This window comes from Gadus morhua, chromosome 23 (assembly GCF_902167405.1).
Source record: "Gadus morhua chromosome 23, gadMor3.0, whole genome shotgun sequence".
Taxonomy (NCBI): Eukaryota; Metazoa; Chordata; class Actinopteri; order Gadiformes; family Gadidae; genus Gadus; species Gadus morhua.
Window position 1 is genome coordinate 1,578,990 of NC_044070.1, and position 23,408 is coordinate 1,602,397.

Sequence of the window (23,408 nt, forward strand, 5' to 3'; positions counted from 1 at the left end):
TTTATCCACTGTATGACAACACAATGCCATATACAGCCATATATTTATCTATATTTATCCTTGATACAGTTCTCTATATTTATTTTCTTTTATTAAAGGTCCGAGCAGCGAAGCTGCTTGGCCCCTATTGTTTCTGTAACGTTTTTTTTTCCCCTCAAATTATGTAAAAGTAATACTGCAGCCTATACCGTAGGTCGAAAATTCTTGAAATTTGCACTTATGGTTACCAATAACCCCCTCTACCCATAAGCCTTAATAGTGGTACTGCACCCAAAGGTGGCGCTATTGTAAATCAATTAAGAATTAGGCTAATTTCTGGACTCAAAAATTTTTCAGAATATTCATCTCTAGAATCAGACTCATTTATCAAACCCTGAATGCCTCTTATGCCCTAAAAATGTATACTTTTCCCACAATTTCATATTAAACCTCAACATGATAAAAAGATTCACAGGCTACAAAATAATAATAAAAAATTCTCCAAAATCGCCAAATAAAATCTTTAGACCAAGCCTCACAAAAATCATTGGACAGAATTTGTTTTACTTAGTTCCATTTTAGAAATATTGGCCAATAAAGTTGGAGCAGTTAGCCCATTTTTCTTATATGACCATTTTGATATTGTGTAAAAAAAACATACAACTATTATTAGGTGGTACTGCACCCAAAGGTGGCGCTATTTAAAAAATTATGAACCAGCCTTATTTCTCCTTGCGAGATTTACCTGGACTCAAAATTCTTTCATCATATTCATCTCTAAAAACAGACGCATCTATTCACCCTGCCGTGTACTGGTGATCCTTAGGTTGAGAGTTTGAATACTGATCAGGGCATTATGAACAAGCTGAACATGACATTCTGTCATTGCCACTCATTTAAGAAACACAACATCTAACGGCACCTGAAATCAGGGAAGGACTGGCCCAAAAATTTTGCCCGGGACTTTGGGATGGAGAGGCCTTTTATGAGACTGCGGGAATACCGCGCGTAGAATTTTGCCACGGTGTAAAATAATAAAAACTAGTCCTTATCCGTGGATATGTGCATTGCATGTCAATGTTGGGATGTGCATGTGTTGAATATTGTGAAGATCACTGGGAAATATTTTATAAGCAATCTTGTCCATGTACAACATATTAGAAATTGCATGTGCCTAGAAAGGTAAATCAAGGCTGAAAATGATTTAAATAGTGCAAGATACAATTATTTTAGTGGAAAAAAATTGTCATACACATACACAGGGTTTGGGAGATGGGGGCGGGCCGGGGTTTGTTGTGCGTTGCTGTGGTTACCGGTGTTGAAGTGTTCCAATGGTTTCCGGTGGTATCTAATAAATCGCTCTCTAATCAATACTTCATTCACTGCCTCTTCCGTGGGCATTACAATATTATGAATTGTTCTCCGAAGTCTCTGGTACTTCCATAATTAGTTTAAGTCATTATTATATTGCCAAACATGCTCGCTAGTGCACCTGTCATAGCTATGCTGCTGTGTCCTGTTCCCGCCTAACCGACCTTTTCCCACGGAAAAGGTCGGTTAATTTAGCACATTTGGCTGCGTCTTGCTCTAACATTTTTTTCCTTTTCAACCTCAACTTCTGAGCGCCACCCAATTATTTTGCCTCTCCACCACCTTTTTTCCTTTTTGACATTTTCGTATTTCTGTGTAACTTCAGTGAGATCAACGAGAAGTACCGGGTAAGTGACCCGGCCGTGTGTCAGGCTGAGCCAATCAGAAATGACAGACCGCGGAGCAGTCCAAGTTGGGAGGGGCCGTTCGGCTGCTCGCTTTGGCCGCTCGCTTTGCCCCCATGCACTGTGGGGGTGCTCCCCCCTCTAAATTGACAGTAATATATCGGCCCCGTTTCACCGTCAGGCAAGAGCTCCGTTTCGCGCTGTAAGTAAATATCCGGCAGCAGGCCACCCCAAATCACGGCTTACTTAACTTTTTCATTTTTTTCTTACATCTTTTACAACAAAAAAAAAATATAAATATATAATAATAAAATAAAAAATCTAAAAGAATTACAGCCGGCCGGCTCGGCCTGAAATCGTCCGGCCGTTCGGGAAATCTCCCGAACCTCCCGATGGCCAGTCTGCCCCTGCCTGAAATTCATCAGGCAATCAACATTCCACTTTCAACATTCATTAGTTTCTAAGAATCGGTCTGCCAAGACACAAAATGGCATTAAGGGGAACTTCTTCTTTAACCATTTTTCCTTCATAATGAACTCTGTCATATCAATATTTCTTCCGTTAGTGTTCTTGACAACAAATGTTTAATTTCCCCAGAAGATTTTTCAGGTATTTGCTTTTAAGAAAACCCTTAATTAATTTGAGAAATCTTTCCTTGGAGTGTTCTGGATGTTGTGTGCTTATCAATAGACATTTTGACCATGTGAATGAGGCTAGATTTCGGCTTTGTCAGTGGCTCAATGGGGTAATGCATTGTACTGGTGATCCTTAGTTTGGGAGATGAATCCCGATTAGACAATTCATTAGGCCATTTCGAAACTCAGGAAAATGGTTTCACAAAATGACTTGGAGCTGATCACTCATGCATTTGTGTCTTCGCGTTTAGACTATTGTAATAGTTTGTTTTCTTGTCTAAACAAAAAGGAGCTGTCTCGCCTGCAGTTAGTGCAAAACTCTGCAGCGAGAGTTCTGACTCGCACCAATAGGAGGACTCATATAACCCCTATTCTTAAAGCTCTTCATTGGCTGCCAGTTTCGTCCAGGATCAATTTTAAAATTTTGGTTTTAACGTTCAGAGCTTTGCATGGCCAGGCTCCGCCTTACATCAGTGATCTGATCCAGCCTTACACCCCAACTCGGGCTCTGAGGTCTGTGGATCAGAATCTGTTGACGTTGCCACACACTCGTTTCCGGACCAGAGGAGACAGATCCTTCCAGGCTGTTGCTCCCAGGCTCTGGAACGATCTTCCGCTCTCTCTGCGTTCGATGGAGTCTGTTGACTCCTTCAAAAAGCAACTAAAGACCTATTTGTTTGCTCATGCTTTTGCTTAGCTGTCTTGGGGCTGCTATGTTTGTCACCTAGTTGTCTTGGCCTTTTAAACTTAAATTTGTATGTACTTCTTAACTGTGTATTGTTATTGTTTTTGTTTTAACTGTGAAGCGCTTTGTGACCCTGGTCTGTGAAAGGCGCTGTACAAATAAAGCTTACTTACTTACTTACTTACTTACAATTATGAACATGCTGAAAATGACATTCGGCCATTCCTATGCAGCCCAGTCACCTGAAAGCCGAGGCACAGTATGCCATTAAGGGCAACATCAACATCTTTCCTTCATAATTATATGTCATATTTATATCTTCCATTAATGTGTTCTTGACTTTTCGTTTTGCTCGGACCCCGTTAATCACGGCTAGCGGTTATATTTTTACTTGAATCCTGTTTTACTTCCATTCTTATCTCTACTTTCAATATTAGCTAAGATTTTACTGTTTACTGTTATTGTTTACTTTTTATAGTTAGCAAAGAGTTTATTGTTTTATCTTATATTGTATATATATTGTGTTGTGTTTCTGTAAGCTACTGAAAATTCAATTTCCTTCAGGGTGTCATCCCAAAAGGATCAATAAAGTCTAAGTCTAAGTCTATGCGCGCATTGGCGTGTGTACATTTGTGTGTGCATGTGTACGCGGGCACGTGCGTGTTTGTGTGGGTGCGTGTTGTGTGCGTGTTTGTATGTGTGTGCGTGCATGCGTGTGTGTGTTTGCGTGTGTGTGTTGTGTGCTTGTGTGCGTGTTTGTTGGTGTATGCATGTGCCTGTTAATAATTGTGTCTATGTGCTTGTGTGTGTGTTTAGAGGCTGTTGGGCTGCAAGGTGGCGATGGTGTTCTTCCAGTACGGCGTCATGGCCAGCTTCTTCTGGCTGCTGGTGGAGGGGCTTTACCTCCACGCCCTATTGGCTGTCTCCTTCTTCTCCGAGAGGAAGTACTTCTGGGCCTATATTCTGATTGGTTGGGGTAAGAATGGTTGTCCAATCATGCCTTTTTACCACACTGCAAACAAAAATAGGAACTTGACCTTTAGAGGCAGTATAGATGCACAACAGGAAGTGACAGGCAGCGAAATTGATGGAAGAACGTGTCTAGATTGTGTTCATACGTTTGTCATTGTGTCTCCAGGAGGGCCGATGGTCTTCATCACAGCTTGGACCATCGCAAAGGCCAAGTACAACGATGTGGGGTAGGAACCGGCCCAGACCGGAATGAGTGTGTCCTGGAGTGACAGAACAAACCCAAACTGGAATGACGTTTCCTGGAGTGACAGAACAAACCCGAAGTGGAATGAGTGTGTTCTGGAGTGACAGAACAAACCCAAACTGTAATGAGTGTGTCCTGGAGTGACAGAACGGGTCAAAACTGTAATGAGTGTGTCCTGGAATGACAGAACCGGACAAAACTGGAATGATGTGTCCTGGAGTGACATAACGGGCCCGAACCCGTTGTTACCTAGAGTGATGCTGGACTGACTTATGTTTGTTTTCCGGTGCCAGGTGCTGGGATATCATCGAGAACTCGGATGGGTTCTGGTGGATAATTAAAACTCCCATACTGGTCTCCATTTTGGTACGTTCCCACTAACGTACACACATTCTTCATTCTTTATCAATGTTTACTATATCATCAAAGACAGAATCCGAAAGATAAATTCAGATTTTTGGCATATAGTCCAGGCAAACTCAGATTTGACTAGGAAAAAATTGCAAATGAAATATAGCTAATTTGCATAAATCCAATATGGGTGCAAAATTCCATAATTTGCTCTGACAAGGCAAAGAAATCTAAAATCTGTTTTTTTGGACACCAATATTATTTGGAAATATGGTTAATTTATTTTTGATGAAATTCTCATTTGCAATAATCCAATATGGCTGCCAAAAATCAAAATTTCCCATATTTTTGCTCTCAGAAGACATCTTCAACTGATTCTAATTAATACAATATTGCTTTGGTACACCAGGATTCATTTGAACTATATTGCAATTTGAGTGTGGTGGTGGAGTAATGTACCTCCAACAAGAACTTACTGGAAATCTCCACCGGACTTCAGACACCAGAGGACATCAGCATGACTGCTTTGGTTGCCTGGAGGGGAAGAGAGGGTCATTCAAACAGTGCAGGGGGTGACTAAAGAGTTCATACTTGATGGCACACAATGATGGAAGATCTTATGTTTGCTCTCCCAAGGTTACCAGTCTCTTGAATATCAGCTGTGGGTCCACCTTTATGGATTCTCTTTTGATCTTCACAGCTGATCTTGATCAAAGTGTCATCGTTTGGTCAGCCTTCCGCAATATGAACTCTTGAAGCATTCTCGATGAAGGGATCTCTGTCTCAGAGATGGCTGATCAAGTCTAGTCTGTCACTGAAATCTCTCTCCTGTCTGGCCTTCGACATATCTTTGTGCTGTTCGCTGGTTTCATAAGATGCACCACTGAACTTCTGCATGGCATCTTTGAGTTTTGCACAGGCAGGCATCTTCATGACCCAAATTAAGCGTTGATTCTCTGTCATGCCCTTTCCTTGCGTCGGGGCCCGTGCGTCTTATAACTTCTCATCATCACCTGTTCAATAATGAGGTCTGTGAACAGTCCCCCCCAATACGCCGCACCACATGATATCCTTCCACAAACTTCTGATGGACATCTGGGTGTTTCAGTCAGATTAATCATCTAATGAAGGTATACAAATGCAGACTTTGCATATAGCCTATGTCCGGCTGCTTCAAAGTATGGCAGCATTTCATGTACCGATTAAATGTGCAATTTCCAGTTGCATGTCCGTTCAGCTTTAAGTAACCTTCGAAAGATGTCCACCATATCGAGATATTGGACCCATCATTTTGCTGTCCGTGTAGTCATCGTTTCCTTCTTCTCGTTTATTTTACCTTGGATTGTCACCAATGCTTCTGCTGAACACACTTCTACCGCAGATAATGTACCAGACATTGCACCATCATACAGTTTCGCTGCTGCTGTCAAGTTGGTTGTGACTATATCTCGTTGTGTGTCTTGTATCCCTTCATAATTTCCGTCAGGATCAGATTTATTTGGTCTTCAGATTCCTCAGCTGTCTCCTGGGTTGGTACTGGTACATTGTATGCATCTGCAACAAGAATGGGGTTGAGTGCAGCACCTTCTAGCACAGTGGTTTTCAAACTGTGGGGCGCGCCCCCCTTGGGGGGCGCCAGAGTTCTTCAGGGGGGGCGCAACGTGAGAAAAAAATAAACCCGAAGAAAAACCTGAAAGTCGATGATTCAAATCATCAATCGTACTTCAACTGTAGAAGTAACCTAACTAAATCAATTTTCAACCGTTTATCTTCGTGCAAACCATTTAACAAATCTACACACTTGTATCTTCAATAATATCGAAACAGAATTTCGATATCATTTCAAATTTCTTCAGAACCACCGTTTTAGTTTCATACCGCTTCGTTTTCAGCTGTTTTCATTGAAGACGTCTGCCCATTCTGATACACCTAGTTCTAGACATCGTAACTCATTCATTTTTCAACCGTTTACCATCGTTCAAACCATTGAACAAATCTACACACTTGTATCTTCAATACTATCCAAACGGAATTTTGATAGCAGTTATACTTTTTTCAGAATCACAGTTTTAGTTTCAAACCGGCATCGTTTTCAGTTGCTTATAATAATTTAGGTCACCATAGCAACGCCGGTAAACAAACCCCGCCGAATAGTCGAATCTCTGGACTGAAAAAGCAGATCTGATTCGACTCTGAAAATTCAGAGTCGGGGACCCTTAATGAATCTGTGTAAACTGGCAGTTTACACAGATTAAGATGTTCAAATCTATTTAAAAAAGGTTAAGCTAAAACATGCTTGGATAAAGTTGTTAAATTGTGTTAAGAAATGTGTTTAAAAACGCACAAAGATGTTGTAATGTTTCAGAAATATGTTTAAAATGTTTAAAAAATATGTTTCAAATGTTTAAAAAATATGTTTCAAATGTTTTAAAATTATGATCAGAGATGTTTAAAATGTGTAAAATAATTAAGATAGCTTTCAAAACACAGGTCTTTAGAAAAAAGATATTTGGGGGGGGGGGGGCTCAGCTGAATTTTTTCTCTGAGGGGGGGCTCACTCTCTCACACTTTGAAAACCCCTGTTCTAGCATATGGCCACGCACTGCCCTTTACACAGCCTTGCAAGTCATCATGTGGCTGACCGTGTTGACAAAAGGAACACATAAAATCCTTTTTAGGTCTTTAGTGACATGGAAAAGGAACACATAAAGTACTTTATATGTCTTTATTGACATGGAAAAGAAGCACAAAAGGTATTTTTTAGGTCTTTAGTGACATGGAAAACGAACACATAAGGCCCTATCTTGCACCCAGCGCAATTTACTTTCTACAACGACTCATGAATCGTTGCTAGTTTGCAGCCGGCGCGAAGCTTATTTTCCCCAGCAGCAAAATCGAGCCACTAAACTTCGCCCTGAGAGGCGTGTCGGCGAAAAGCGAGGCGTTCTCCAGCGCAAATAATACATGGTGCTGTCTTACAGATCGATTTTGCAATTGCGCAACTGACCGAATGGCACAGTTGGTGTTGCTATTTTGACGTGTCAAGGCAGGTCGGAACGTAAAATAAGCTTACACATACGTAGGCTATACACAGCACAAACATGCAAAGAATTACCCTGATTTAAATATTATGATGTCAAAGATTGTTCATAAACGTGAAACTGCATAGAAATAGCATGTGGATTGTTGAATAATTTTCAATAGGGGCTGCATGAATGAACACTGTAGTAGGCTATGCCATGCGTTAAAATAATAACAACAATAAACTCAAGCAAAGTACATCCCAGCCTTCCAAAACCAAATCTGTTTTTAGGGTAAATGATAAGGTTGGTTAAATTATTTGGGAAAGAACAGCTGATACAGCGGTAATAAGTTGTACTTTTAAATCAATGCATCTGCAAACACCGTACAGCAAACACATATTTTCTTGACACAGACACCGTACAAGCCCATAACTTTTAGGATTGATGGTAGTTTTACCACGAGAGAATGTTTAAAAGAATGAATGAATGCGGGTGATGCTTGGCGCGTGTGTGTCTGTTTAAACACATGCAAACTAAACACGTAGGCTAACACATAATACAGTCCATAGCAATATATATTAATTGGGGGACACGTGCAAATTATGAACACAAGTTGATACGATAATGTATACAATACTGGTAAGAAACAATGTTTGTTAATGTATTGCCGCATATCATTAAATAGACTCACAGTTGCGGCCACAGGACCGCATATCATGTGTATGTTAAGTTCTCTTTGCCGAAATTTACATGACGACTCAGTGTTTCTGAAGTTATAGAAGAAAGTTTGAAATTCATTTGGTCATGCATCTGTCTCAGGGGAGACTGCAAACTCGCTGTCAAAATGTCAACTTGTCAGTTTCAAATGCGCTCCCTTAACGGGGATGGGAGATGGCGCTCTCATTGGTTTATTGCATGTTAAGCCCAAACCACACGTACGGGTAATTAAGCTACTTCAGACCAGCCATTTTTAGATTTGCGTCGGGCGCAAGAGTCATTTATCCGCCGATATATTAGCAACAGCGCCAGAGACCCGCTCACAAAGCTACTTCCATTTTGCGCTTCTCACTTGCGTTTCGACCGTTAAAATAGAGCCCATAAAGTCCTCTTTAGGTCTTTAGGTCATGGAAAAGGAACACATAAAATACTTTTCAGGTTTGTAATGACATGGAAAAGGAACTCATAAAGTACTTTTTAGGTCTTTAGTGCCATGGAAAGGAACAGATGAAGTACTTTCTAGGTCTTTATTGGCATGGAAAAGGAACACAAAGTACTTTTTATGTCTTTAGTGACTTGGAAAAGGAACACAAGCATAAAGCGAAAGCCTTGTCCTATTATTCCCTGAGTCTCAGCAGTCTTTTTCCAGCAGACTATATTAAAAACACACAAATGCTTTTGTGTTTTGATAAAGCTCTCTGACGTCTATTATTCATGTGTGATGCATGTTTTGATGGCCTCTTTTCAAGGTTTCTGTCTCTCGGCCCATTACTCAGGAGGGTACTTGGCCGGGCAGGTTCTGCTTTGTTATTTGGTGCTAGGCCTACCATTTCGACCTGGCCTCAGCAGTATCTCCTGAGCTTTCTGGGGCGGCCGGACAGTGGTGGAGAAAGCTTGGGCCACCGCCGTGGACGCTAATCCCATTTGGATGCCAACATTTTCATTAAACGTTTCTTTATTATTCGATACGATATGGTACAATAGTACTTTATTCTCAAAGCAAGTCTGAAATTTGTCTTTCATCCCAGCAGCTATATTTACAAACATCACAGACAAGACAAGGACATCAAAAACAGGACATCCAGATAGGACCCACAAATATAATAAAAGTATCTAAATGAAGACACCTGCTTGATTTTTTTCTTGATGGATTACACAAGCCAAATACAATCTCTTCTGTTTTCTCTGAAGTTTATTATTGTCTTTAAACCTTCTTCCAGACTGGCGATATCACCTTAAGGGTGAAACCTCTTTCCAACTATACATGGCTCTCAACTTCTATCTTAAAACATTATTTGAAATGGATGACATTTTCATATATATGTATATAAGAAAAAAAGATTCTTATGAAGAATCATTTTTTTTCTTTGTAGCATGCTTCATAATTTCTTCCCATCTCTTGCAAATGTTGTGCAGATGAACTTCTTCCTCTTCATCTGTATCATTCGAATACTTCGTCAAAAGATCAACTGCCCGGATATAGGAAGAAACGAGTCAAACCAGTATTTGTAAGTTAATTTGAATGTTTCTTTCCTATTGCAACCTGTATTATTTCCTTGTCTTCTTCATTAGTTATAATGATGCTAACCCTATGGTGTATTATTTATGTCCTAGTCCAAACTTGGTCCTCATTCTGTGGAGGTTAACGCGATGTACAAGTTTATTTTAGAAGTGTACAGGCAGTTATCTCTAAGGTAGCGTTTGGGTAAAGATCGATAGCCTGTGTGGGAGTTAAACATGAAACCATGGCTCATCTTAATCTCCCTGAGGCATACATTATTGGAATATTAGATTTTTTCTGATAGGATTTCAAACACCCGGATAATACTTTGGCGTGAGTTCATTCCCAGCTGATGCTGACATCTGTTCTTCAGTCCGTCTCAACGATCGCCTGGGAAGAGGAACCCCTGTAGAGAGTTTTATCATCACCTTTAGGCTTCAACCAAACTTTCTAAGCCTATAACCTCTTGTTCCTCTGTTACAGGAGATTGGCGAAGTCTACTCTGCTTCTGATCCCTCTGTTCGGGATCAACTTCATCGTGTTCGCCTTCATCCCGGAGCAGTTGAAGACAGAGATGCGCCTGGTGTTCGACCTGATTCTGGGATCCTTCCAGGTACACTTGGGCCCTTTTAGCATTAGCATTGTCAGTAGTGGATATTCTACTTACATTTCATTCATATTTAGGGCATTTAGCAGATACTTTCATCCAAAGCGACTTACAAGAAGTGCATTTGTCATAAAAAAGTTAAACAATATATCTAGATTAACCCATTCCCCGTAAACAACAAAGGATAAAATGCTAGATAAGTACTGTAACAAAATACGACACACAATAAGTGCGTATGTTCTTGTGGTTCTGTGTAGCTCTGCTGGTATAGCATGGGGTTCGCACTGCACCGTCTCTGGGTTTCAATTTCCACTCTTCTATTCTACGGGTGTATCCAAATGGTCAGACCTTTTAAAAAAAAGCGGCCACCAAATGGCCGTCATGAATTAATTTTCACAGTGCTCTTAAAGTATCGCGCGGAACACCTCGTCCCAACTGATCCTAGAACCAGTATGGACTTTACTGGATTCATGCTGGGATTTGCAGTTTTTGGCTTGACCTTGCTTGGTGAATCTCTGTGTCCTCCTCTGTGCCACCATTGAACCTACTGTCCCACTTTATAGTGAGCCAGCTATGCAGCTTGCAGCAGACATTGATGCTCCTTTGGATCAAGGCTTGTCAGTTTATCATACCTTTAACCAGGAAGTGTTTGAGTTTTTTCATGTCATCCGTCAAACCTCTTTAAGGAGCCATTGAACCCAAATCCCTTTTTATTTAGTTTTAAATATCTGTCTTACATGATCGTCAACATAATAATCTATGAAACTTTATCAACATAGTAATCTATGACGGTTCTTTAGTGACGTCTGAAAGCCTTTACAGAGGCGCTCAGACGTCACTAAAGAACAACCCCTGATCAGCCCTGTTAGTCAGCATTTTCAAAATTCCATGTGTTAATCTTGCAGAAGGCCCTATTCTAGTGTTGATAGTCTCATACTCAGTGGGTTTGTACAAAACATCTTTGGCTACTCACTTGCAGAGAGCTGCTAGTCTGCGATATCATCGGTGGGAGAAGGAGGAATCAGGAGTGGTCATGTATTTGTAATGGTGTTGCTGCTTCATTAAACATTGATATAAATATTCATTAATAGTTGTCAAAGGAATCCAGGAAAACATTATACTATTTTACAATCGTCTTCATCTAAAATAAACAACATTGTGAATACAAGTCGTTCACTTCTGGCTCTGTCCTGCTGAGCCGTATTCTCGGGAGCCAGCGAGCGATGGCTCATCAGGATGTAGTCAATTCCACCCTGTTGACCTAAGAGCTCATCAGGGTGTAGTCGACTCCACCCTGTGTCCTAGAGACAGAAGAGCTCATCAGGGTGTAGTCGACTCCACCCTGGAGACAGAGGAGCTAATCAGGGTGTAGTCGACTCCACACTGTCCTGTAGACAGAGGAGCACAACAGGGTGTAGTCGACTCCACCCTGGAGACAGAGGAGCTCAACAGGGTGAAGTCGACTAGGCAGGTTTGGAGCACATGGCAGTGGTCCCAGTGGATCCCTCACCCTGACAGAGTCACAGCGGTCAGCCTGCTGTTAGAGCCCGATGAGCCATGAGAGGGAGAGGAGCCAGACCACCTGACCAAGAGTACTGGTTAATTAACGAGATTAACATTCTGTCCCCACACTCCTTGTTAACCTCATGACTCAGTTGTCCCAGACTTCTCCGCCAGCATGCGGAGTGTTTTGTAGTTACTCTGATGGTGATGGGTTGTGCTCAGCCTCACTTTGCTTTGGATAAAAGTATCTAAATGGTAATGTATCTCCTGTTAGTTTACCTTTCTGACACACTGTAATGTCATTCATAGCCGATAAATCCTTCACACATCATAAAGCGTGTGTAATCCTCCAGCAGGGCTGAGTGATATCGGGCTCATATCTAGAGTTTGTACCGTAGAGCGGGCTGATATCTACAGTGTGTACCCCAGACCGGGCTCATATCTAGAGTGTACCCCAGACCGGGCTCATATCTAGAGTGTGTACCCCAGAGCGGACTGATAGCTAGAGTGTGCACCCCAGAACCGGCTGATATCTTGAGTGTGTACCCCAGACCGGGCTGATATCTAGAGTGTGTACCCCAGATCGGGATCAAATCTAGAGTGTGTACCCTAGACCGGGCTCATATCTATAGTGTGTACCCCAGACTGGACTGATATCTACGTGTGTTCCTCAGGGCTTCGTGGTGGCCGTGCTGTACTGTTTCCTCAACGGGGAGGTAGGTACCAGCGCATTACACACTCTAATATTCAAGTTCTGACCTGGCATTCTCACTAGGGGTGTGCCAAATAATCGTCATGACGATGCATCGCGATTCTAATTTTCACGATCTACTGCAGCGATTGTTGACGCCAAGAATCGATTATTAATTTTAAAAATTGTGTTTTTTTTATATAGTTTTATAAAGCCTATTCACTTTTTGTGGCATCAGTTTGTCCTCTTATGTTTATGAAATGATATTGTTGTTATAATGGCAGCTACTTCCAAAAGGGGAAATGTTTGAATGTTTTCATTTCATTGGTTTAAAGGACCACTGAGGCCATGTAAACGGCACTGATTATCCTCATTTTGTTATTTTAAGTTTTATAGATCCTTAGCACTTCTTGTCAGTGTATCCAGTAATAGTCGTTTCAATAAATACAGCTATGTATGAATTGAGTTGCTTTGAGTTATCAATTGAACACACTATCCAGATCATACACAGCCAGTCAGCCACTGGTAATGGCTTAATTTTTTTTTAACAGTGTTCAGTGAAAATTCGCAATGCATCGCAATAATTCAAGTATCGCGATGCATTGTGATAGAATCGCATCGTGGCATGTGAATCGTGATACGAATCGAATCGTGACTTCTTTGGCAATACCCACCCCTAATTCTCACCAGGTCATGCAATGCAACAAGCACAATATACTCTCTACTCTCTCTTCCACTCTCTCCTCCACCCTCTCTCCTCCCCTCTCTCTCTTCTACTCTCTCCTCAACTCTTTACTCCACCCTCTCTCCACCCTCTCTCCTCCACTCTCTCTCCTCCACCCTCTCTCCTCCACTCTCTCTCCTCCACTCTCTCCTCCACCCTCTCTCCTCCACTCTCTCTCCTCTACCCTCTCTCCTCCACCCTCTCTCCTCCACCCTCTCTCCTCCACCAGGTTCAGGCGGAGGTGAAGAGGAAGTGGCGGCGGTGGTTGCTGCAGCGCTACATGGGTTCAGACTCCACCAAGTACCAACAGCCGTCCAGCAACGGGAACACCTTCAGCACCCAGATCTCCATGCTGACCAAGTGCAGCCCCGTGACCCGCCGGGTCTCCTCCTCCGGCCCTGAGGACTCCTCCGTCATCTGACCTCCATCGCCATGGAGACGTGTCAACGTGTGTGTATATATCCCCGACCACAAGGACTGCTCCGTCATCTGACCTATGTGTATATAGATGATGACCTATGTACCTGTGTGTGCATATAGGTCAGGACCTATGTACCTGTGTGTATATAGGTCAGGACCTATGTACCTGTGTGTATATATGTCAGGACCTATGTACCTGAGTGTGTATAGGTCAGGACCTATGTACCTGTGTGTATATAGGTCAGGACCTATGTACCTGTGTGTATATAGGTCAGGACCTATGTACCTGTGTGTATATAGGTCAGGACCTATGTACCTGTGTGTATATAGGTCAGGACCTATGTACCTGAGTGTATATAGGTCAGGACCTATGTACCTGAGTGTATATAGGTCAGGACCTATGTACCTGTGTGTATATAGGTCAGGACCTATGTACCTGTGTGTATAGTCCCTAGGTCAGGACCTATATACCTGTGTGTGTATAGGTCAGGATCTATGTGTGTATATAGTCCCCAGGTCATGGGTGAAGATGGAGTGAAGTGTGTTTGATTACTTAAAAAAAAGAAAAAAATAATAACTGATTGAAATAATGTAAACACGCAAAGGCACACTAAGACAAAAGGATACACACTTATTGGACTTTTGGAAGCTGTGAATCGATTCAGAATCATAGAAGCTAAGAATCCCAATTCATACGTGAATGTTTTTTTTCTACACTCAAACGACAAGCTTTCAACACATTAGCTCTCCTGTATTATATCCATGCCATACATGGAAGCTTTCAGACACAGGGAGGAGAGGAAAATAAATACACATTTGCGCACGAGCAGACAAAATGAGAAAATTAGGTTATGCATGTAAAATCGCTGATTATAAATATTCCATTTTCACAAGCAGCTCATCACACTTACTCACAAAAAAAGAGAAATATCAATGCATTTATTAACCAGCAACAGCTGATCCTCTTGTGTTTCCACCAGCGATGACAACTTACAGTGAACGTAGGAGGACAGGGAACGTGACAGAGGCATCCCCTCGCAGCCCAAGCCCTCTGTCAAGGGCGGTGGATGATTCGTGTTACAACGGCTAACCGCTTGATTTCCCATTGATTCCCTAAGCTTCCCTGTCAGTGAGCAACAGGAGATGTAACTTATTAGATGAGCTTTGGCTGGGAATCCAAGTGTGAAATGCAGGGAAAATAAAGAAAATCTGCTGGCGCTGCATTTTTATTTAATTATGAACTGATTGAAGAAATCACTTAAGAGGTTGACCCCTATGCTGCCTGATCCCCTACACAAATGCCCCCCTCCGCCAAACATCTTACAGGGAATAACATAATCAATACTTAGGAATCAATACTACTGGAAATGTGTCAGCTAGAGAGTAAACGGGAGGGCAAACCGAGAAACAGAGAGAAAATTGAATTGGAATATTCAAGGGTGTTGATGATTGGGATGGTTGTTCACACAAACGTGTTGGCAATATCGTATTGCGTTAGTGGGATGACCAATCATTCGTTAGTGGTGGTCGGTTCTCATTGTTCATTTATTGAACGATCTTCTCTGTACTCGTCGTCCTCATCAGAGGCTGTCCTCCACCCCACAGCCTACCTCCAGCCTCCTCACCAACTCTGAGCCTTATCCTCATCAGAGGCTGTTCTCTAGCCTCGTCACCAGACCCTGGGCCTTCATCGTAACCTTTTCTCTCTCTTGTCAGGTTTGTTCTGTCTAACTTCTTCATTTCATTGTCTATGGGCACTCCAGAGTCTTTCAAAGGCATGTCTGTTAGAGTTACTTTTTTGACCTGGTTAAAGATACATTCGTAAATACTTCTTGTTTTTGGAATGTTTTTACATTTTCATTTTTTTGTGCTAAAATGAATTGAGCATTGCCATGAAAGAATGGTCAATAAGGTTTGTATGACAACGTTTCAACTCTATTTGATAGTCTCAACCACATCAGATAAACTGCCTTGGCACAATAATTCCGACCCATTAGATCTACAGGGACATGATGAAAAGCAGAACATTTCATGCAGAACATTCGTACTGCTCGTGTAAAGGGGCAATCGTAACCCTTCAATGGTTCCAGTCAGATCAGCCATTACACTGTGGAGCGAGGAGGGGGCCGAGAATGCTTCACAACACTTGACTCTCTCCATCAGTCATCAGTGGATTAATGGAGTCACACATGCGTGTGTGTGGAGACGGCTGCTCACGGTAGGCAGCCCTCCAGGAGCTAGCTAGCTAGCCGAGGTTCTGCGGCTCCGTCCGCAGCGGCTGTCAGAGTTTATGTTAAGCTAAGTCAATTGCGGAGAGCAAACCGCTTTCAGAATACTGTCACCAGTTTTCCACTTCACGAGGTTGGACTTGAAACTCAAGACGCAGACTGCATTGTGTGCTTTCTAAGAGAGAACGTCTGGCCTAAACTAGAGAGCTGCCATCTCAGTCCGCAGGGTTGAGTGTTGGCAGAGAAATAACTTGTTTATGTTTCCCCTCAAGCGATTAAACCCATATCAATGGCGTGGGAGAAACCATGTGGATTGGCTGGGAGGAAGGGGGGGGGGGGTCTATTAGAGGTTACTATGATGTGCAGAAGGTTCCTTTCAGCTTATGAGCCATGATTTGGTTTATTCTCCAGTTGATGTTCTCATGTAGCACTAGATCACATGTCCCAAGAGGGCCACTGAAGCCTAACACTCGAGTTTGTTTGTGAAGGAATGCTCTAATTTCTATGAAAAATTCTTTGAAAATGTTGAGAGCCATATGTTGTGCTATTGAAAATACCTCCTTCCATAGCTTCATACATGGTGGATGTTTTTTGAAAGTGGAGATATCTGAAGGATTGAGTTCCAAAGCTGTGTGAGACCCATGAACAGAAACAAACATACTCCTGGTAACATCTTGGTAAGAATGTCTGCTGTATATCATTCCTAAAAGTTGGATTATGAAATTTGGAGCTGTTCCACTATGACTGGTCGCAATGGCAACCGAGGAACAAACAAAGGTGCCTCAAACGATGATCCTGGTGATCCTCAGTTTGTGACAATGGACACAGTTACGGAATTACTGGACCAACAGAAGAACTTCTATGAGGATCTGCTGAAGAGGCAGGAGACTTCATTTCGTTTTTCTCAATTGATCATGGACTCAACAAGCAAAAGAGTTGACTCAGTTCTGAGTGAGCTACAAGAAATTAAGGTGAGCCTGAATTACTCTCAAATTGATATTGATAAGTTGATTGATTTAGTTCAACAGGTTATCGTTCGTATACTGTCCATGGTACTAGCAACCTGCTCTGGTGCTTCTTGCCTATGTATTCAGGCTAAAATGACTGGATTGTCTGATGCCTCATCATCCCAGCCAAAGAGTATTAATATTATTAGTAATGGCTATTTGCCAAATCGAAAAAATAACTTCACACAGTGTGTCTTTTGTGTATTTGTTATCATTCGTAGCGTTGATCAGCAGGGAAATAATAATAAGTCGTTGACGTCGCTTAGCAACCGAATATGAATGTAGTCTACAGCATTGGGAAGAGCAGTGTAATAAGTAAGGGATAATGTATAGAAGGCCGGTCATTATCGGGAAAATAAGCCCCGATAGGGCGAACAGGACACCGACGCGCAGTGAGGTTAATTGCTTCCCACTGAAGGGGCTTAAATTCGACCGGCGACGTTCTATACATTATCCCGCTTATTACACGGCTACGTGCCAAAACGAAAAAATGACTTCCACATGGTGTGGCTTGTTACCATCTATTTGTTACCAGCATTCGTAGTGTTGATCAGCAGAGAAATAGTCCGCCAAAGACGTTGACGTCGCTTAGCAACCGAAGACGCTGTGGTTGAAAAGTTACCGGACTACTTGAGGAGTGATACCAAAGACGTCATTATAGGAAAAAAGTCCTTTGTTTTCCTTGACAGCGGTCAATTTATATCTAGCATTCACCGCAAAGTTGTGAAGAGCCAATGCAAGTGAACGGAGCGTTCCACGGCATTGAGAAGACCCGTGTATTAATCCATAATAATTAAACTCGATTTTATTTTTATTTTATTTTTTTAAAAGTAGTGGGTACAAAATGATTCTTGACAAAATCTGGTGGGGACGCATCCCCGGCATAATCGACGCCTATGCCCATAGGCAGATTGCTGCATGGCATTCTTATTCAACTTATTCAAATTGTAGAGGTTGAAGCAGTCTGCATTTTGGTCACTTGCCATGACACTGTCATGTGTTTTAACAAAACACCATCAGTAACATTTAAATTTAGTTGATCTGGACGGCTTATTTTTGTCCGATTTTTTCAGTGTGTTTGTGCGACATGTATTGTTTGAAAGATCAGCCTTTGATTTTGTTTATTTTAATATGCCTTTCATCAACAGTGGTTTGGGGTTTTATAACTAAAATTAAGTTTGTGTTTATTGAATGGAAAAGGGAATAATCTATTACAAATGAAATGGTAAGAACCTGGTAATATCATGGAAACAAACAAGGTTTCCTTTTACAGTAGACTTTCAGTTTACTTACTGGGTAAATTGTCATGTTTTACTTAGTAACGTTGCAGAACACACATGGTACAAGTTTGTGTTGATTGAATGGAAAAGGGAATAATCTATTACAAATGATATAGTAAGAACCTGGTAGTACCATGGAAACAAACAAGGCTTCCTTTTACAGTACTGTTTCAGCTTACTTGCTGGGTGAATTATCATGTTTTACTTAGTAACGTTGCAGAACATACATGGTACAAGTTTGGGTTGATTGAATGGAAAAGGGAATAATCTATTACAAATGATATGGTAGGAACCTGGTAATAACATGGAAACAAACAAGGCTACCTTTAAAGTACAGTTTCAGCTTACTTACTGGGTAAATTGTCATGTTTTACATAGTAACGATGCAGAACATACATGGTACAAGTTTGTGTTTATTGAATGGAAAAGGGAATAATCTATTACAAATTATATGGTAAGAACCTGGTAATACCATGGAAACAAACAAGGCTTCATTTTACAGTACAGTTTCAGCTTACTTACTGGGTGAATTGTCATGTTTTACTTAGTAACGTTGCAGAACATACATGGTACAAGTTTGTGTTGATTGAATGGAAAAGGGAATAATCTATTACAAATTATATGGTAAGAACCTGGTAGTACCATGGAAACAAACAAGGTTTCCTTTTACAGTACAGTTTCAGCTTACTTACTGGGTAAATTGTCATGTTTTACTTTGTAACCTTGCAGAACATACAAGTTTGTGTTAATTGAATGGAAAAGCGAATAATCTATTACAAATTATATGTTAAGAACCTGGTAATACCATGGAAACAAACAAGGCTTCCTTTTACAGTACAGTTTCAGCTTACTTACTGGGTAAATTGTCATGATTTACTTAATAAAATTGCAGAACGTACATGGTACAAGATGCAGTTCACTGCATGGACAATGGAATGTATTTATTACAAATTATATGGTAAGAACCTGGAAATACCATGGAAACAGATGAGGCTTCCTTTTACAGTACAGTTTCAGTTTACTTACTTTGTTACCGTATTTTCCACACTATAAGGTGCACTGGTGTATAAGCCGCAGCAGCTAAATTGAATGAGGTATGCATGTATAAGCCGCACTGGACTATAAGCCACAGGTGTTTTAATGTTTAATTACCATTAGGGCTGGCCCAAATGCCATTTTTCAGGCTTCGAATACTCGTTGGTTTTTCCGAGCGAATATTCGAATACTCGTTCCAGAAAAACACACCATCCAAAACAACATTAATAATCCCTATATACTCCCTGGAACCGATTTTGACAGTATCTGTATATTTTATTGAAGATTTAATAGCTATTGAACGTTAATTACTAGGCCTAAGTAGGTTGAAGTTCCTTCGTTTTTCCCCGTGAAAGCGAACAGCTGTTGTTCCGTTCCAAATCAGCTGTCCTCTGCCATCTCAGCCTTTACGGGAGCTTTTCAATTCATCCTGGAACGTGAATCTTTTCAGGGAATTTGTGCAATAAATCCAGAACAAATACCGAATATTGATTGTCTTATGCGTCCATATTATTTCCATTATATTGACCAGGTATTCCAGAGACTCTCACGCTCTGCTGAAAGCCAGTCACAGTTGATTGGTGCGGCGCTGTACAGCGAACGTAAACAAACAACTAAGCTTAGCTAAGGTTAGCATTTCGCTAAGTATTACTTTTCCCCCCGAGATCCCACTAATGTTGTGTTATAAAGTAAAGGGAAACAAGATATCTATTCTCCCTCCACTGCGTACGTGAAAAAAAACAACGAAGCTCTGAATACTGATTTAAGCTTCGAATACTAATATTCCGAACGAGTATTCGAATATTCGAATAATTCGGGCCAGCCCTAATTACCATATGTAAGGGTTCGTGCACAGAGGGGATTGTCGGGAAAGAGATGGCTGTCTCGCTCTCGTAATGTTTGTCTTGCTCTCGTTCTGTCTCTCGTACCACTCTCGGTTCCACTTTCACTTTTGCGCGCTACCTGTCTCACTCTTTTCCGGCCTCCAGCTTTTCCTGCTGGAGCCCGCAGCTTAAAGGTGGGGGGGCGCGGACCGGTCATAGAGCCCATAGAGTTAAAGTTGGTGGACTGTAACCTGTAAAATCCATAGATTAAGGAGGTTCCCTAGTGGACGTTAGCTGTAAAAATCCATAGATTAGCCGCACTGTTATAAACTGCAGAATCGAAAAATGGGAAAAAAGCCGTGGCTTATAGTCCGAAAATTACGGTAATTGTCATGTTTTACTTAGTAACGTTGCAGAACGTACATGGTACAAGTTCTAGTTAACTGCATGGACTGGAATGTATCTATTACAAATTATATGGTAATGACGTGGTAACACCATGGAAACAAACGGCTTCGTACCCAGTACTTAAGAAGATGTACCATGACACTAGAGGAAAACTGTTCCTGCAGTATTTTTTACCAGGTAATTAATTCCATAGTTTCTAAGGTAAATCTAACCCTTTCTAAATGGGTGTAGCTTTGAATAATAACTGTAAGAAAAAGTAATTTATTGGAAAGTACTCTGGTAATTTCTAGATAGTGCATCATTAAGCTTGTGCTGTTACCAACCTAAACCTTGGATAACTACAAGTGTAACTTGAATTAATAGGTGTTTCGAAGAATTGGTTGCCTAAATTCCTAGGAAGTACACAATAATATCTGAGTTATTATCAACCTAAATCAGTTACAACTAGACGGTACTTAGTTGAGTTGATGGGTAATAGTGGAGGTCTTACTTAGCACTTCAGCTTTAATTCACTTCAGCTTTAAACCCTAACCCTAACTTCTGATACCAGAGGTAATTACCCAGTAATACACTCTGATTTACCATATATTTACCGGGTAATTCCTCTGTATTTACCTTCTTATTACCAGTGGTAATTACCCAATAATGCACTATGATTCACCATATATTTACCAGCTAAATACCTAGTAATTAGGGAACTGTAAAAGGAAGGGTTACCTATGGTTGTGTGGTCCAGCGCCGCTAAAAAACAAATAAAGAAACTCCAGCTGGCTCAAAATAGAGCTGCAAGGTTGGCTCTTCAATGTACTTTTAGAACGTATGTCATGAAGATGCACAACAGTCTTTCATGGTTGACCGTTGAAGCTAAAGTAACATCTAGTCTTGCAATGTTTACCCGAAATGCCGTTGTTGATAGGAAACCCATTTTTTTTTCAGAACAGCTTGTTCAGACAGGCTCAAGGCACAGTCATATGACTAGACTGGTAAGAAAAGGCTGTTTTGACCTCCCACAGCCAAAAACAAATCAACTGAACAAGCAAGTAATTTACAGAGCCGTCAGTCACAGGAATTCCTTACTCATTAGCATAAGAAGCATCAACGGTAAATATAGTCGTAAAAAATTCACTAAAACAGATGCTGAGGGAATCTACACCACAGGAATAACTCTCTATGCTTGATGTATTTGTAAACTCTTTTTTTTGATTGAGAGGATAATGATGCTTGTACAATGTATTGAAGTGTTGTATATACAGTTTTTCTAACTTTTGTGATATTGATAGGTTCTTGTACTGTATGTAAGTTTATATGTCTGTGTGTTGTTTATTGTTTTATGTGGACCCCAGGAAGATTAGCGACCACAGCTGTGGAAGCTAATGGGGATCTGAATGAACGTAAAAAATAAAAATAATATGTAATTGTGAGTCAGTGGAAGTAGGACTTCAGTATCACATTGATGGAAGTATGCATGAATATTGATACCAGCTGCATCGGGACATGAAAAACATCACGCCTAAAATAAAATGTTGGAAGAACACAGTAACAAGTTGTTTGAATTATTTTACGATTTATAGTACTTGACTGTTATTGGAGGGGTCTGTTTTGGATATGGGTGTGATATAGTTTCATGCCGAGAGATATTGTTCCAAACTACGTTAACTAATGTTAATGTCTGTGTGAGTAGTAGTTGTACATTGAACTGGATATTTTGTGTGTATATTCAGAGCTGATTCTTATGGTTGCATTGTTGCATGTAGTCCTTGTAAATTAACTCTGAAACTATGAGTGTACTCTTTGAGTAAAGGTTGTAGTTCTTCAGTCATTTTTGCTGTTAATGCTGTTAATTTATTACTCAAACATTGACTGTGCAGTTTCGTATTTTGATGATTCCATTCGCTGTACAATGTCTTTAAATAGTTATGTTGCCAAATTGTTTTTTTTCATGAAGCTTGTAAAGTCGTTTACACAATGTGCACACAGTGTATTAAATTATTTCGAAACCCCTTCTCATTGTTTTTTAAGAGAACTGGGTTTATTCAGTACCAAGTGAGGTACTACACAGGCAAAGTATAAAGTCACACACTAAACCGAACCGCAAACCCGTCATCACTACATCATCTTTATTGGGCTTGATCTGTTAATTATTAGTAGTGTTTTTTCAGAGGTGGATTGTGGTTGTGGCAATTGCAACCTATTCCTCTAAAACCTTTAATCATCTGAAGCATGATCCAATACTTTCCAGAGGCCTACTGCTCTACATGAGGATTCAACACTGAGCTGAATAAGGGGATGAGGTAAGTGTTCCCAATCTAGCAAATTGATATCCCTTCATTGGCCTATTTGTTTTCTGTGAACGTCTACTCCTACGTAATGCGTTCTGTTAAGAGGTTGCGTTGCCTTTTCCCAACAGTATTCATCAGAATTTCTCGGTTAGTTCTGCTGCAAACCAATCAATTAAAATGTCCAAGGCTATCGAAGAGTTCAGCAGTTCTCTGCGACACGGCACATCCATTGAGACGTGACTACAGAGGCAGCGCTCACAAGCCCACAGACATTTTACAGCTTCTCCTAGCAGAGCACAGGCATTGTCAAATTATCTGTTTTTTTTTTTCATTGGTGCTTGCCCAACTTGAAATGCCATGGATTAGACAGAGGATGCAAGACAGGTCAAATCCTTTTCCTTGTTTTTATTGAACATGAATTTTGCGACAAGCATTTCGGATTAGGATTAGGTTGAAAACCTATTGATACAATGAGAAAAATATAATAAAATTAGTTCTCCAAATAATTCAAAATGCGTAATCAAACATTTAAATCAAATCCAAATAAATCAGTTCGATATTTTCATAAAATAAATTATAT

The 23,408-nt window shown here is 40.8% G+C and overlaps 1 protein-coding gene across 1 annotated transcript in view; it reads left to right on the plus strand.

The window, feature by feature from the left end:
• Nucleotides 1-13,922, plus strand: part of vipr1b (vasoactive intestinal peptide receptor 1b) — a 76,961-nt gene extending 63,039 nt beyond the window's left edge. The window contains exons 7-13 of the mRNA XM_030348617.1: nucleotides 3,833-3,990; nucleotides 4,153-4,213; nucleotides 4,524-4,596; nucleotides 9,738-9,829; nucleotides 10,306-10,435; nucleotides 12,607-12,648; nucleotides 13,577-13,922. Of these exons, the coding sequence (XP_030204477.1) occupies nucleotides 3,833-3,990; nucleotides 4,153-4,213; nucleotides 4,524-4,596; nucleotides 9,738-9,829; nucleotides 10,306-10,435; nucleotides 12,607-12,648; nucleotides 13,577-13,768 (748 nt within the window). The 3' untranslated portion in view covers nucleotides 13,769-13,922. The remainder of the gene's footprint in view (nucleotides 1-3,832; nucleotides 3,991-4,152; nucleotides 4,214-4,523; nucleotides 4,597-9,737; nucleotides 9,830-10,305; nucleotides 10,436-12,606; nucleotides 12,649-13,576) is intronic.
• The last annotated feature ends 9,486 nt before the right edge of the window (nucleotides 13,923-23,408 follow it).